The 17,813-nt window shown below is 44.8% G+C and overlaps 1 protein-coding gene across 1 annotated transcript in view; it reads left to right on the plus strand.

Annotated features, from left to right (window-relative positions):
- GTF2F2 (general transcription factor IIF subunit 2) overlaps nucleotides 1–14,550 on the plus strand; it is a 984,327-nt gene extending 969,777 nt beyond the window's left edge. Inside the window, exon 9 of the mRNA XM_078657309.1 lies at nucleotides 13,438–14,550. Coding sequence (XP_078513435.1) covers nucleotides 13,438–13,557 — 120 coding nt within the window. The 3' untranslated portion in view covers nucleotides 13,558–14,550. The remainder of the gene's footprint in view (nucleotides 1–13,437) is intronic.
- Nucleotides 14,551–17,813: the final 3,263 nt, after the last annotated feature.

Genomic DNA, 17,813 nt, shown 5'->3' on the forward strand with positions numbered 1-17,813 from the left:
TTTTTTTTGGTCAGCATGCCACCTCAGTTTGGATCCACCCATATACATATCAGTCTTGACCCTGCTCGCTCCCCATGGAAACAGTTCGGCTCGAACAGCCAGGCCAGGTCCTCCCTGGACCAGAAAACAAGCATCCTGGGACCGGTTTCGGATATCACTCCTCATCAGCCGGGCTAGCTTGAATTCAGGGGCATAGTTAGCACAGGACCCACGACCGGGCATACCCTTCCCACTTGGGGCAGCTATCACAATACAAAAAGATGATGGAAGGAATTTTTAACATTGTCAAACATTCCTTCCCAAGTCACAGATCTGGGTTAAATCCATAGTTGTTTTTGCTCACGATGCAAAATAGAAACACACTCCAATTTACAAAAATGTTTATTATGAAGTCTAAACAAAATTACTTTCTCAAATTAGAAAGTGCTGTTGTGCTGTTTGAGATTTTCATACACCTGAAAAAAGAAATTGCCTCTTATTTTTGTTCTAGATGCAAAACAACACGCACAATCATTTAACTTTTCACATTAAATGTAGGCAGCTGCCAGTGAGACTGGACTCCAGAATATTATTTGTATTAAAAAAATATAACTGATATCCGATGTAAAATTAATGGGAACAATCTGCACTGTCCACGAGTACACAAAAAGAAAGGGTCCGAAAATAAACGCGGAAAAAGACAAAAGCGTTTGGAGGAACTATTTGCTACTTCGAAATCTACTTTGTAACAATTACAAGTACAATGATCCTTGCTGTTTAATTTAAACTGGGAAGAATGAAATCCCCCAACAATGTGCCACTTCTATGTGTTAATGCAGCAAATAATAAAGTTTGTATTTCTTTTGGAAAACTAGAGGCAAATACAATACCAAATTAGTTTCAACAGCTAGTTCTGAGTTATCTAAACAGCTTCTAAGAAAATGCATGAATAGGAAACCAAATTGGCATTTGTTTTTGTTTGAATAGAACTAGAATTTCCATATATAACTTGGGGAGTTCTTCAGAAATTTGAAAGTAAGCTTTTATTTTGATTTAGGTAAGTCCTAGTAAAAGTTCAGCATTTTCTCATTAAATAGCTTTTATTCTATTGATCATATGATTGTATATGTCTCCTCATGCATCCTTTAGTGTCCTGTCTTTGTGCTCAGTGGAATATATCATGTTAGCAGTAGGACCATCCTCTTCCTGTAAACCCACTAACCCACTCACAACTAATGTAGTGGCTGCCCCATCATCTTTTACAAAGGGTTCTGCTTGGACCTCTTCTCCAAGCTGTGGTGACAGCAAATGCAAACTATTTAGAATGGAAGCCACATGAGGATTCATTGCTATTCAGGCTCGATGTTCTCACCTGAAGGGCCAGACATCCTCCAGTTGGAGGGAGCTGACCAGGGCCGGCTTTAGTGCTGGTGGCTCCTGCTGCAACAGTGTTTGTTGGCACCACCCCACACACACACTGACCACCTATGCCACGGATACCCTCACTACTGCCCACTGACAGTGCCCCTCAAGTCTCCTTAACCACTATCTCGCAGATGCATTTAATTGGTTTTATACTGCCACTCATACCAGTGTAGGGTGTCGGAGCACTTTACATCACATTTTTATTACACAGAGACAATCGATCATACATGTGCAAATCAGTATATAGGAAATGTTACATTAGACAGTAGATTACAAGGTGTTGGAGTTGCATGTCATTCACACGAGTAGACCGTGTAGTTCAAGAGTGCGTGGTCGAGAGACGCACAAACTCAGAAATTGAAACGTAACATCATGGTTGGGGTTTCTCTTTAATAATATCGATTGATTTACACCCAAATGAACCCATTTGGCAGCATTAGGATAATTATAGACTGAGGAAAAAATCATAACGCTCCAATCTTTCCCTTGAAGTTTGCATGCAGCTCTTTGTTGATGTTTACTCCTAAATCATTTTCCTGTCATCTGGCGGTGTTTCGGGAATGGTTGCTACCAGGGAGCTTTGTACTCTATCTTATAATTCCTTATCTGTCGTTCATCTTTCTTGCCCTGAACTGCACCCTCTGGTCAGCAGTGGGTGTGGCAGACATTGGAAGGTCAAATTTACTAGTCTAACTCCAGTCCTAGAATATTTGGAGAAAGAGCAACGTTCCTCAAATATTTCAGGAGGCGTATTTACTAGTCTAACTCCAATCTTGTATTATTTTGGGAAACGTTATACATTTTCCAAGTCTTTTTTAGAAATGTTGTAATTTTGAATTTCAGAAAGTGCTACCCCAAGGGCGTAGGTAAGGGCAAAAAAATAAGGGACACCATCTAGCAATGGGAAAGGGGCAATATCTGGATTCTAGTGATCACTTGGTGACTTGTTTGTTGAAAGGTTGTTCTCATTCTGTGCAGTATCTCTTGTCTTCTCTGTGGGATTTTTCTTTGTGTTTGAGCAGCACAGATCCATCCTTTTGAACCCGTTTTTACAGTGTGTCTGAAGAATGCACAATATGAAAGTGGCATTTTTGGTAGCCATCACTTCGACCTGCTGTATTGGTGGCTGTTATGTAGAGAGCCTGTTTGTCTATTTTTACTGACAGATTTATCCTTTCCCCTTATCCTTCTTTTCTGCTTAAAATTCCTTCTAATTTCCATCACAGGAGATGTTTCTTGCTTTAACTTATTCTCTGGAAGATATTTTTCTTCCATCTAGCATGTGGGGTCGTTCAAGTTTGAGTACTGCAGACTCATAGGCAATGGTTAACGGGGTTCTCATTTCAGAGATTTTCCTTGCTGCCACTTGGAAAAGAAAAAATAATAAAAAAAATATATTCTTGTAAATTGTTTGAGCACTTTGTTGTCAAGGAATTTCAAGCTCACGTTTTGAATTTGCGCTCATCAGTGAAAAGAAATATAGGTCTAGAGAGAGATTCTCTTACTGTTGTGCCACTTGGGTGTCACCTCATGTCATTTCTCAGTACCATCTAGAATGTCTGGGGAAATTGTCTAAACTGTATTTTTTTGGGGGCTGGAGGGAGGAGTGTGGTTGATCCAATCCATTTTTTCTGAGTTGTATACTGTTTGATTAGTTGTGTGTGTGTGTGTGTGTGTGTGTCTGTCTGTCTGTCTGTCTGTCTGTCTGTCATAAGCTTGATTGCTGGTCTTCTTTGTTTTAGTACACCTTCCATTATGAGTGGGAAGGGGGGCATGGAAGTTGTGCCAGGATTATTTGTCAGTTATAGTCATTCATCCTACTGCTTTTCATCCTCATCGCAGTCATTCACCCAATCTATCATCTCGAGACTGCCCACAAGGATGCTGAGAATGCCAGACTCTTTATGGCACCCATTAGGTGGGTGGGCCACGATGCTCAGCATTCGACCCTAGAATTCCTTCCTTGGAGGAGGGATTCACCTCTCGTTATTACGACTGAGACATGGAAGACTAGGAGTAATGAGGAGTACCAGCAAGTAAACCTGGCTAGATGTCTGATTAAATTGTCAGTGAGAAGCAGGGACCTCCACCAATCAGTCAGGCCTTGCTGCCACTTTAACAAGAAATTCTTTTTCTTCCTGACTATTCAGAATTAGGCATGGATGAAATTTAAGTTATGCTGTCGTAATTCTCTTAACTGAAGTAATTTTGTGAACTCTTGTTACATGAAATTCCTGAAATTATGCATTTTGCCATTTCACTCACTTATGCGTCATTCGCAGTGAAAATTAACCACAAACGATGGGAACAACAGAGCTGTAGCTGCTGTAGTTCAGTGGTTTTGTTTAAATGTGGCTTTGTTGCAAAGATTGACGTGAGATGCATTTTGTGCTAAAATATAGCAAAATTTGACAGATTTTCATTTCATACAACTATGTATAATTTCACATCATTTTGTTGAATTATGCGATTTTCTCACACCCTTATTCAAAATCCAGCTGAAGAAGTCTTGGCCACTCTCTACATTCGAGATCTTATGTACATAGCCTGGTCCAAGAATTCTTTCTCTCCATCATGATCACTAATCTCTTATCCAACTTCACTCTTTCTGGCCTCTGTCTCTTAAACCGATCTATATATATATATCTCTCTTTTTTCATCAGTATTTTAATTTACACCAAACCCTAGTCCATGAAACTATCCTTCCCTTCTCTGTTTACGAAATTATTTTCTGTTGGAGCAAGCTTCAAATAACAATATACCTCCACTTTCTCCAGTTATTAACTATATTTTGTACTGTGCCCTCTCCTTGCCCTTGGTCTCAGACAAATGTGCCAATCTTTCTTAACTACTCCAGTTATTCTTAATTTAATAAGGCAAGTCTCTAGCACTTCATATCAGAAGAATGTAACTGTGGAATAGAGTGTGACAGGAACCAATCACGCATGGTTCCGTTCCAATTAACTAGAACTAATTTCAATTAGAAATATTATTATGACTGTTCAATCCTGTTTCGACAATCCGTCCTTAATGCAAACCCGGTGAACTAATTTTTTCACTTATTCATAGACCATACTTCCGAATGTTTCCCACTGTTTAGCTGCTTTGCCTCTGTACTCAAAGGACTGGCTTGATCCTAATGTATAACTTCACAAAGAAAACGTCTTTACCATCGCCCTGTGTGTAATCTCACAAAATGTGTTTAATTTATATCGGTCTGCACCTGACTTCCTTGTTCCACCTATAAAAGCAGATTGCATCTAGCTATATGTGCTAATCACTTTGAAGGCTGAGTGGGTGATCTTAAATTTCCTTCTCAGATGTCTTCGCCAATACATAAATAAGAATTGGTGGCACTCTACTACCTTTTCTGTAGCACAAAAGGAAGGCACTTTGGGTTGCCTACTCGATGAATTGAGGAAAAATAAAATAATTAACTGAAAAATAGATTCAAAGATTTAACGAAAAATATTAGGAATATTAATTGAGATACATTTAGAAAATGTAGATGTTAACCAAAATGCCATTTTAGCTCTGTGTTGAGAGAATGGGGTAAGTGATCAGTGACACACACTCAGATGACCTAATATTCACAATATTATGGCTAGTGTTTTTTTACACTGTTGTAAAATGCGACATGACCTTGAATCATGCATAGCTAAATATTCGCACAATATTCATTCTTGTATACTCCAGAAAAACGTTGACAATTCTTTTGCCAGCAGCGGTGCGTCCATTGGGGCGTAGGGGCGGAGCCTCACCAGCCACCATGGACGCATCGCGGCCGCCGGCCGTATCTTAAAAGTTGCGCAGGGGGGGTGGCCTGCTGCAGCTTGAGTGACAGTCCACACACTCAGGCTGCAGCAGACCGTAGTGCGCAGTCCCGCTGGGGAACTTACAGTACGCATGCTTGAGAAAGTTTTCAACTTCACCCTGGGGTGCTTCACAGTGCTGCTGTAGCCCGGGTTTCCTAAGGGCGAAAGGGCGAGCAGCAAATGTGACCCCCTAGCCAATCCTGGCGCTACAGCAGTGCCAGGATTGGCTGGTCCACCTGCGCGGCATCCCATTGGATGCCGCGCGTGGGGTTGGCCCGGCGGCAGCATTAGTCTCGTAAGCCAAGGAGGACGGGTCGTTGGCGCCGGCGGTGCCCGATTCTGGTTTTCCAGACCACAGCACAGTGAGTGACTTTTCCAATTAATTTTAGCTCTGGTGCAGTGTTTTTTTTAAGTAGCAGCCATCCCATGCGAGCAGGCATGCTAGAGTGACCGGGGTTGGAATGCCAGGTCCTGTACAGGCCGCAGACGCACGCTGCCCATCTACTGCCCGGGGTTGCACGATACATAACCACATCACACAGGTGCGGGGACGTCACAGGGACAGACTCATTATTGCCAGCTCCGACACAGGTGCGGGACGTCACCGCATCAGGGGGCGCAGGGTAATGCCAATACCTTATTATACAAGTATGACATATTACTGTCCGGGGTTGCACGATTCATAACCACCTCACACAGGTGCGGGAAGTCAGAGGGTAATTATTGCCAGCTCCGACACAGGTGCGGGACGTCACCGCATCAGGGACACTGGGTAAAGCCAGCTTCTATTCAGGTGCGGGACGTCACCGCATCAGAAGGCGCAGGGTAACGCCATGCCTTATTATACAAGTATGGCATATTACCGCCCGGGGGTGCCCGATACATAACCACATCACACAGGTGCGGGGACGTCACAGGGACAGGGTAATTATTGCCAGCTCCGACACAGATGCGGGACGTCATCGCATCAGGGGGCGCAGGGTAATGCTATGCCTTATTATACAAGTATGGCATATTACTGCCCGGGGGTGCACGATACATAACCACATCACACAGGTGCGGGGACGTCACAGGGACGGGGTAATTATTGCCAGCTCATACACAGGGGCGCGATGTCAGTGTCTCGGTGGGCATTGGGTAATTCCAACACCTACAGGTGCGGGGCCCCTGTGACTGAGAGGGGCCACAGAGTAATGCCAGCCCTTACACAGGTGCTTGACGCCTCTGACTGAGGGGGTACAGGGTCATTATTAATGCCAGCTCTACACAGGTGCGGGAGTATCCCTGGCTCAGGGGGCAGATGGTAACGCACGGGTACGGTGGCTGCTACCTCAGGGGCACAGCATGCCCATTCCTTCCATGGCCTCTCTGAATACACAGCCTGGCGCTGCCCACCCACGACGCCCCCCTCCCCACAGGCAGCAGCAGTACCCAGTACAGTAAAGGCGCTGGTACCATGTCTCACTCACATCTGTGCATTCGAGACTGCCGAGGCCAGCAGGAGGACGCCGACGGCGGAGAGGGCCCGCAGGGGCAAGGATGGACGTGTCTCTGGGAGCGGCAGGGCTTGGAGCTGCTGTCACCTTCTGCTGCCTCTGCTCGCCTGTCTCTGCCCCTCAAAGGTCCATCGGTCTGTACCTGCTGTGCCTTTATGGACGCACCTTCACACCCCGCACACTGCCACGCCCCCAGCGGATGGCACGGGTCAGCCCCTCATGCGGGGGCTCTCAGGTGCGGGGTGGGCGGCACTGGCTTGGCACGGTGGCCACGGCGGGCAGCTTTGATGGCGCGCGGGACAATGGGTGCTCTCTGCGGCCCCCTCCCACCTGCACCCAAACACAAAGGGAGGCCAGCCTCTGCCACCCACTTCCATCCCTCCCTAGGCCGAGCAGGGTCAGGGCGACCCAGTCAGATGCATGCATTAAACAATGCCTGGACAGCGGCCTCTCTGAGCTTTGCCCAGGGCCCGGCCTTTACGCAAACCACGAAAAGAATAGAAGGAGGCCAGAGCCTTTGACGACCGGTCCAAGGGGCTGGAGGAAAAACATGTGTGAAATAAACTATTGATTTTACACTAAATATGTTACCCTCCCTTTCTTCCCCAGTATGACATCGAATAGAGTGGGGCTCAAGAGAGAGAGAGCGAGAGGCGGGAGTGAAGTGGAGGGGGCAGAGGGAGGAAAACGAGATAAGAGCGTGGACGGAGAGAACGAGAAGCAGAAAGGGAGACGGGGCGACGTGCAGAGAAGGGGACGAGAAGAGAGAAGATAAGAGAATGTAAGAGAGAGGGAGAGAGAGAGAAAGAGAGAGAGGGGGTGAGGAGAGAAGCTAGGTCACTGCTGAGAGGGGAGGGCAGGCACGAAGGAAGAGGAAGAGCATGTGAAACATAGGGGGGGGGGTTGAGGGAAAGAGTGACCCAAGCAAGGGAGAAGAGATAGCTGGGTGGAAGAGAAACGTGTGAGGTGAAGGACAGTAGGAGGAAGTGAGGGAAGAGGGGACAGAACGTGGGAGGGAGTGACACAGAAGGAGGGTGTGACACCGAGGGAGGGTGTGACACAGAAGGAGGGGGTGACAGAGGGAGGGGGTGACACAGAGGGAGGGGGTGACACAGAGGGAGGGGGTGACACACAGGGATGGAGTGACACAGAGGGAGGGAGTGAGGGATGGAGTGACACAGAGGGAGGGAGAGGCAGTTGTTGCAACGCCAATACGTTGATTGCTATTGGGCAGTACGTAACTTCGCAGACCACGAAATCGCACGCCCCGACAACGTGTTTTGTTTTTTGTACCCCTCTGTTTCATGTGTGAACTGCTCTTTTATCCTACTGAAATGAAATTGTTGTAAAAAAGACAAGAATACATATCCCATATCAGTCCGTATTTAGCCAGCCACGCATTTCCCAGAGTGTGCTTGTTGCCCGTCCTATAAGGCACCTGGACGCCACCCAAAGCGTTATGAAGCGCTATGTAAATATCATTACTGTTGGGGATAGTCTGGTCCGCTGTGCATGAATTGTGATTGGCTTTAAAATCTGTTCCCTAAAGTGCAATTTATATCGGTGCATATTTCGTCAGCCACGCATTTCGCAGATTACGCTTGCTACCCGTTCGATAAGGCACCTGTAAGCCACCCAAAGCGGTACGAAGCGCTATGTAAATACCATTAGTGTTCGGGATAGTCTGGTTCGCTGTGCATAAAATGTGATCAGCTTTATAATCTGATTTCTAACGTGCATTTTTCTTTTCTGCTGTGTACGTTTCTTTCGCTTGCAATTACATTTTTGAGGCACAGTGTTTTCTATGGGAACGCAAACTGGCACTGACTGTACATGATTTACGACATGATTCTTTAAACATGGCTAGTTTTTCTTTTTAAACCTAGTTCATGTACGTAATGGAACGACAGAGGTATTTGTGAATACATTTATTGCAGCTCGCTACAAAAGGCCCTGAAATGATTGTCTGCAGTACTGATAAATGTGTCACGTATGGTGTTAACCGTCTGCGTGACTCGTTTTTTATCTTTATCACATTTATCATTTTCGAAGAGTTGCAGAACTAATTGCTTTCTGTTCATGACCAAATGTACCCGTTTTGATAATAATTTGACCTTTTGAGGCAATCCAAATCTATGAAATCCGAGAACTAAACACTATTGTCCAGCTCGCTCCTCCCGTCTATAAAAGGCCCTGAAATTATTATGCCTGCAATTCCATCCATCCACCCTGTACAGACTTACATGAAGCAATTATTAAGTATTTGTTTGCGAACTATCCACCCATTCATCCATCCACCCACCCTTTGATCCATCCACATACCCATCCAGCCATCCTTCACCCATCCACCCTTTGAAACATCCATTCATCCATGCACCATTTCATCTAGCCATCCACCAATCCTTCACGCACCCACCCTTTCATCCGTCCATGCATCCAGCCACCCTTTCATTCAGCCAGCAAGCCATCCGTCATCCACCCACCCTTTCATCCATCCAGCCAGCCTTTCACCAGTCCTACCATACACCCTTCATCCATCCACCCACCCTCTCCCCATCAATCCACCCATCGCATTAACAAAGGAATGATGATATTGACATTGCGCACGATTTACGTTATTTGTAGCTTTGTTGAGCGTTTGCAGTATTAATGAATGCATTACAAACAATTCAGTCAACTGGCATTAAGTATATGACCGTTATTAAGTATATGAGCGTTATTAATACGCGCGACAATAAGCTAAGGTGACATAGCCGCTGTTTAAAATAACCATGTCTTCAGCTTTTTCTGAAATTAAAAAAATGAGGTACACTTTCTCAGAGACTCAGGAACAGCGGTCCACAATTTGACTTTGACAAGGATGTTTTTAGGTCTTGTGGTAGCCAAGACATTTTGATTTTCCTAAAATTGTATACAATATACTTACCTATTGGGGCTTTCAGCCAACCGAATTGGTCTGTTGTTGACCCATGTGCACCCTTGACTTGTGCCTGATTTCAAAGCCATGTACTTCAACATGGCTAATGTCCATCTCGGTGGCCATGTTTAAGTCACCAAATACTTCATAAGTACCTGAGTATGAGAGACAGTGGAGGATGTGGGGCTATTAAATACATGTCCTGGGGCCCAGTTCCACTTTTCACGTATTGGGTGACCTGGGAACTGAGAGGTTAAATCACAGGAGGGGATGGGAAAGATTGGAAATCATGGGAAGGAAGGCGCATTTATCATGTGGAGGACAAAAGAAAAGTAACTGAGACCTCGAAACAATAAGGGAGTGGAAGGATGAAAAATAATGACACAGGAAAAAAAAAAGAAAAACAAGCAGTGGCTCTGTGTTGAGTAATGTAGTCTTTTTAAACCATACTGCTCACGGTTCACAGGATATAAGCAATACACCGTGATACTGGTCCCCCCAGGGATCTGTAGTGGTGCTTAAAGTTTCAGTAATCAATCAATCAATCAAAGCATTTATATAGCGCGCTACTCACCCGGAGGGTCTCAAGGCGCTGGGGGGAGGGGGTCCGCTACTGCTCGAACAGCCAGGTCTTGAGCTGCTTCCTGAAGGCGAGGTGGTCTTGGGTCAGGCGGAGGTGGGTCGGAAGGGAGTTCCAAGTTTTGGCTGCCAGGTAGGAGAAGGACCTTCCTCCTGTGGTGGCTCTTTGGATGCGGGGGACGGCGGCGAGGGCGTGGCTGGTCGATCGAAGCTGGCGTTTGGGAGCGTAGAAGTTGAGGCGGCTGGGCCTTGGTTGTGTAGGGCTTTGTGTGCGTGGGTGAAAAACACTCTTGGTTTCTGAATAATAAGTATAAGAGTGTTAAGGTAGCCATGTTGTTCTACTTACATTTCATATGCTTTACTTAATCTTGCATCCATATGAGGGTTTGCTTTTTCCAGGAAGGTACTTTTTTTCCAGGCAGCATATCACTCTTGTGCATAATTTAAATTGAGCCGCATCCAGGTATATGTAGCAGGGCACAACAGGGTTGTAGCTGAAGACAGTGTGGGTGTCTAAGTGGGATAGTATGGTGTTCATTGGGGGATGTGGCACTACGCCAGAGCTGCCGAATTTCGTTCTGGGGAACCAGGTTTAGCCTTCATGAACAGTCCACCAGACCACCCTCCTGGATTCCTGGAGTGCCTCTGACTTCGTTCTGTTTCTTTACTTTTTGTGACTGTTGGTCCTGCTGGGAAACATTTTCAATTTATGTTGTCTTGTTTACTGAGAGCATTGCTTTTATTTTCCTTTAGTGTAATAGGCTGGCTGGTGAAGTGCACTTCCCATAGTGTGCAGTCACTTCAATTTGCCTTTAGGTGACTACCTGGCTGGATGGTGGTTTTCTATTTGATTTCATGTAACTCCTTGTCTTGATGAGTGCATTGGTTTTAGTTTGTTTGAGGTAACTGCTTCACATGCTGCTTTCATCACACAGCTGACACCCACCCTGAGAAAGCCAGAGCTGCCCTGTTATTGGTATCAACACCAGTGCACTTAGGTTCCTTACAGCTCCTTCACTTGAAGTGGGTTACCACCTACTCGTTTACTTTTTGTATCCTGCTCGTACCAAGTCTGATCCAGACCCAGACCAGTCATTTTTCTTTCATTAAACTGTTTGACTTGCTTGGTGCTTTTATGTTGGTGCCTGCATGCTGAGGTGTACTCTTCTTCAGTTTAAATGTATGTGACTGGCCTGTTGACTAGCACCCTGCTTTCAAAGTGAAGGTTCACAGGTTCACACTTGCTTTAGTTTACTTTTGTATGGTTGACTGCATGCACTGTTTTGCTGGATGCATTGCTTTAAGTTACTACTTGATGCATTGCTTTCAGTTTGCTTTCAAGTAATTGCCTCTCATTTTCCTAATGCTTTGTGAAGGCTGTTTCCCAACTGTTGTGCAACTTCTTCTACTCTTAGAGCTGAGATTTTCATGAAAGTCTTATAGTCTGAATTCAGCACCTGAGCGTAAGAGCATAATGGGACGGAATGAATGAAGCTCTGTGGTTATACTGAATAAGCAGCTACCTATGTTATGCCATCTATTAATGTAATAACTGCACTTTCACAATTGCTTTATTAACCTTCCTGCTTTCTCAAATTTGCTCGAAAATGCACGATTTTCCTTCTTTTTTTTCAAAATTTTCTTGGGGGGGGTAATCCCCACCAAACGACCCATTTGGGGTTCGGGCTCGCTCGCTGCGCTCGCTCGCTTCCGTGCTGTATGCAATTCACTTCACGCCCACCACTTTGAAATGTCACCCACCGCCCCTGTGTTTTGCCCATAGTTTGTTTCCTGTTGAACCTTCATCAGAAGAATAAAGACTTGTGCAAAATGGTTTCCTACCGATATGTTAAATTGCTAGCTTGTAAAGTGACAGTACTCTGGTTAAGGGAAATAGATGGTTTTAGGAAATATGCCTGGTTACAATTGTTTCTGTTTACATATTATTCAACTATGTAGCTTCTTTCACATTGACAGCTCTCACTCAACATCCCTGGCTCACCTCATATTTCCATGCATGAATTCTTTATTATTCAAGTGAGTATACTAAGAAGCAGAAAAAACAGGAGAGCTTTGCAAGCGGGGATCCTATGCTTAGAAATTAACTTGCTGTAAAGGCATGACGTTGAGCCCTCTTGCTGTTTAAGATTTCCCCAATCTGGTATTAGTAAAGACCTTATGTACAAGTACTGGAGTTTTTGCAGCGGGGGCCTTCTTTATAGTTCTTCATTATCAGAAATCAATATGATCACATGGCAAAACATACCGTTTTACAAATTACAAAAACAGGAATCAAATTATGTATTATAACATATAGGAAAACAAGGATTAAAGACCCCCTCGTTATTTATTTATTTATTTAACACTTATATGGCGCAACGAATCATCCCCAGGGGGATCTCTCAGCTCCTTGGCATGACACTGGCAGAAACCACGACCAACACAAACCCCTAAAACAACCACGTTTTAGGCTTTTCTTGAAGTGTCCCAGAGAGGTACAGCGGCGTATCCCTTCCGGTAACCTGTTCCAATGAAAGGGGCAAGATAGGAAAATGCACGCCCACCCATTCTAGATTTATTGATCTTTCACGGAACTAGAAGGTTTTGATTGCTTGACCTCAGATGGTGACCGGGAACGTAAGGCCTCATCTTCTTCCTTAGATATACTGGCCTCAGGCCTCGTCTTGCCTTAAACACCAGTGTGAGAAGTTTAGACTGCTCTTTTTCTGATGGGCAGCCAGTGTAAGGCTTGCAACAAGGGTCGAGAAGGGGAACGTCTAGGCTTATTCAAGGCCATTCTTGCAGCAGTGTTTTGCAGTACTTGGAGCTTAGAGAAAAGCTCTTCTCTGGCTCCTACCAGTAGTGCATTGCCATAGTCCAGCCTGCTCACAATAAACGCCTGAATCAGGGTCTTTCTTGCATCCAAGGGGATCCAAGGAAATACCTTTCTTAGCATTTTCAGGATTTCGAAACAGGTGCCCGAAAGTGCTTTTACATGATCTTCAGCCAATTGTTTGCTATCCTGACAAAACTCCCAAATTCCTGACCTGCTTTTTGGGGGAAGGAGACTCCCCCAGTTCAGTTGGCCACCAATCTGGCGTCTTTCATTGATGTTCTATGTGTGAAAAGCAAGACGACACAAAAGACTTATGAAGCATAACATTGTTTTGTGAGCAATGGATCTGGGATGAATGGTATGATGAAATAATTTGTATTTGTTTTTCAGAATTACCTGAAAGATATTTTGAGAGAAATCTGCACCTACAATGCTAAAGGAACTCACAAAAGTACTTGGGAGCTGATGCCGGAGTACAGGCATTATCAAGGTGAAGAAAAGAGTGACTAGCAAGAAGTGTCCTGGAGAGATCAGCAGAGAATACAAGATGTAACTGCACTGAACAAAGTCTGCACATGTTCCAGTCATGAAAGACCAATCAGCTCACCCTACTATAGTGTGTCAAAAAGACTAGCTCCACGTTTCTTTCCGAGTTTATTTTTTAAATGTATTTCTTGAAGTGTATCTTTGACAGGCAACTGTTATCAGCTTACTTACTGTTGTGTTCGGTCTTTGATTAACCCCAAGCAGAAAGTCTAGGTATTTATTTTAAATTGTAGAAACTATTCCCCAGCAATACTTCGTTGGTTCCCTTTTTCTTCACATTCTAGAAGTTTAGAGAAAAAAAAAGTGTGGGAAAAGCTGGGAGCTGGCTTGCGTAGCTGCCATCTCCAGCTTGCAGTGGTTACCGGTGGCTCAGACTGGACGCATCTGGCATAGCGTCACTGGTGATGTCATGGAGAACGAGATAGGGGCTTCCTGAGCTCCCAAGCACCCTCGTGTCATGGAGGAAACCTGCTAGTTAAAGACTCTGGTACCCCCATGTTAGCACATCATCTTGCCAAATTATTATTTAAATCTCAGCAGGTCTGAAAAGTCCCAACTTGGTTATGTAGTGACACCTCCATTCCCCTAAATTCGTCTTCCCAAGCTGCCTGGGATCTTGATGTTTGAAAAGGTGTATGCTTTTCCTGTGTAGAAACATATTCGTATGTTTCAGTTTGTCCATTTATGTAACATTCCCAGAGAGATCATGTGTGTTTTTACTCCTGAGGCTATGGTTCAATGTGCTATTAGCGTTATTAGTTACTACCGTCAAGGGAACCGTCTTAACATAATGTTAGCATTTTCCATGTTTTTATTATTTCATTCTGCTGCTGGACATGCTTTCTTTTTCATCCAACATTTTCTCAAAGTTAATTGTAATTTCTGTGAACAGATTTTTGACAGATAATGTTTACCTATGGATGAAAACATTGAAATAAAAGTAGTTTGGTTAAAAAATACACGAGTTTGTGTTTAAGCTTAGGACTTCACTGATGCGTTCAGTTCACATTTGTAATAGGCTTATAGCAGTCGATAGAGGAAAAGTCAGGTTGACTCATTGCAAAGTCTCAGTCAGTTCTGTGTTTCCCCTTAGCACATCTGTCATTGCGACAGTTGTCTGTGTGGGCACGGAGTTCCTTGTATATTTTATGACTCCAAATAATGTGCTAATGAAAAATTTATTCTGAGGAAGAATACAAGACACTTTTGTGACGAGGGTAAAAGGACTGCTCGGATCGAGAAAATGTGCCTGAGGCTTGTGCTTTCTCCTGTAACTCTTCCTCCATTTTTGGAAATTAAACTAAAGCACTAGTATGGAACAGAGTGAAAATTGGGCCGTGCTGTGATATAATTTGTTTACCCTGTAAGGTTGGTGCTCGTCTTTGTATTTGTAAATTAACCCCCTTTTCACACATGCTCTGTATTTCAGAATTGCTTCTGAGCAATGACAAACTCGTACAAAGTCGATTCTCTGTACAGACCTCTTGATTTATCAGTTTATGTGCGACGTCAAATAACCACATCCTTAAAAATTCTAAATAGCAAACTACAACACACCTTCTACCTGTAGACCCCGTACTTCTGGTAAGTACTTATAACTGCCTACCCCTTGCCTTGTTTAATCTCCCCAGGCACTAGACTGGATCCGGAAAACATCTCTGTAGCACGACCTGCATAATTAATAGGTTTCTTAGTCGCAACTTCACACACCTCCAGATGTTATGACCTGGAGCTCCTGCCTGCTGACAACTTCGCCTGTTGCATGCCTTACAACATGAAGCAGGAGTTTAGCTCGTTATGGTTTTTTAATTTTTTGCCAAAGTTTCCAACAAAAGATCAGTATTTGTGTGCAGGGATTACTACCCTTAAAGCGACCGGACAGACCTGCCGTAATTCGATGTCGGCCCTTGGTGATTTGGCACCAAGTACAGTTTGTTGTCATGAGACAAGCACTTCCTGGTGTATCTGAAGGCCATCTGGGAAACACGTGCTCCCTAATGCGCCTGAAGGCCATCAGGGGGTTGGATACCAAACTCTACATCGCTGAGCGCAAGAAATGTGTTCTGTGCCACTCCAAGTCGCTGGGCCGTTCACAGACCTCGTTACGTTCTGTATGCTCCGATAAATCAAGGGACAAGTTGAAGAGGAGGCCCAAAAGTCCAAATGGGGTTCTTTGCGCTCTTGATGCTCCTGCTCCTGGGAGAGGCGCTCTTGAAGGCCTGAATCCGGCTTTAATTTGTATCCGATTCCAGTCGTGGAACAGATTCACCCCAAGTTCCCCAGGCCATTGTTGACTCTCCACTAGTTTCAGCCTTCAAGGAGGCCAGGCTGCAACATTTTAAGATTGTTCCGGTCCCCTCTGATGTGCCTCTGAGCCCCACTGATTCGTCAGGGCCTCCAGTTGGACTTCAGATGGTGCAGACTGACCCGGGTACACCCCAGCTTCTGGCGCCTGGCTGCTCTTTGATCCTTTTGCCAAAGGTCCCACCAGTTGCTTTTTTGGCGGTGTCAACATCGACCCCCACTCAGTTGCCGGTTGCAATTCTGAACTGGCTTCAGCCAGAGCTTGCTCTATGATGTGCTACAGAAGGTGCAACCCCAATGTAAGGATGACTATTTCTCTGTCTCTTTTCCCCAGAAGCAGTATAACAGGTAGATGGAGGCACCGTTGGACTCAAACAGTGGCGTCATCCAAAGTTTGGAAATTGTTCCCAACAATGAAGATGACAACATAGAGGTGGATCATTTGCTACCCTCTGTTCACTGATGCTGGCCTATATTTAGAAATGTAAAATGCTAATGGCCCAGACACATCACATGAAATAGTTTAATTTGTCTTTAGGAGCCCCCACTGAGGAAAGTGCTTTTTGCAGTGGTAATTTGTAGAGCCACGAGGTGCTGGACTTACAGTTGCCCAAAGTAGAGACTAAAGCCAATCTGTTTTTTCCCGGGCACTAAGCAGGATAATTGTGCATCTACACATGGCGGCCCTAGGTGATCCAGTGTGACACAGCACTCTTGTCCAATGAGCTCTGTGGTACCGCCCTCTACGAGCAAAGGTGAAACCTAATTCTATCCCTACTGCTTGACCGAACAGGCTAAAGGATAGACTTTGGGGGTAAGAAAGCTTCCTCTTCAGCCAGTCTGGCACATTGCTCAATCAATAGTGCATCGTGACTTGGGATGTTACACTTACTCCCTCTGGGCATGGTCAGTGAGATTTTGCGAGCCAGGACAGACTATTCAAGGTGGTCAAGATGCAGTGAAATTTGTCCTGAAATCCGGCCTAACTATGGATACAAATGTGGTCTACAGTCAAAATGCTTCCCTTTATGTCATTGGCTTTTCTGTGGATTTCCAGGTTTTGCTCATGGGTATGTCATTTAATGGAATAAGACTATTTGGTGAGAAGGCAGAAGCAGCACTCCTGGGCCTGTTCTCATCTACTTGCCAATTCCATCAGCTGTACTAAAAGTACTGTGGAGATTCAAATGGTGTTGCTTTTCGCCAGAAGCAACTCTTACAGACTACTAAGCAACCCATTTGCCATTTTGTGGCACCAATGGCAGAGGTGGGGTGGCTACCAATAACAGTACTCTGCTTCCTCTTCTTTTGGCACTGCAGCCACAGCAAAACCTCTTTGGTTTACTTGCTGCAACTTACTGAGACTAGTAAGACGCAGGACTTTGTAGTACCTCTACAGCTTTACATTCTATTTCTTTGGGTCCCTCTGAATGTTCACTTTGGTTAAATGCTTCCCTTTTTGGACGATTGTCTACATGTTCTGCCAGTCTTCGCTCAAGCATTGGCGACCCCTGCTGATATTATATCGAAGTGCAGATTTTGCTAGCCAAGCGTTCAATCAAGTGTTTGCCCAAGTTCAGCCTTACTTCAGCCTCTCAGGTATTGACAAAAGACATGTCTGTAGTTTTAACCCATCTTTGCAGATCGAGAATATACGTATTCCCATGCCTTGATGGGAAGCTGAACTGACCTCAGCTGGTCTCAGACCACCTTCAGGTGAGGGTTTGACTGCTGTCCTCCCTGGGTTTCTCGGTCAGTGAGCCAAAGTCCAATTTTCAGTCTGTGCAGAGAATTCTTGTTGTAGGGGCCATTTTGGACACAGTGGTGTCAAAGGACTATCCACCTTGCATTGAGTCCTGGATGCTCTGGAGATTTTCATGATATTTCAGATGAGTGCCTGTTCTGGCCTTTGTAGT

This window comes from Lissotriton helveticus, chromosome 8, assembly GCF_964261635.1.
Source record: "Lissotriton helveticus chromosome 8, aLisHel1.1, whole genome shotgun sequence".
Classification (NCBI taxonomy): Eukaryota; Metazoa; Chordata; class Amphibia; order Caudata; family Salamandridae; genus Lissotriton; species Lissotriton helveticus.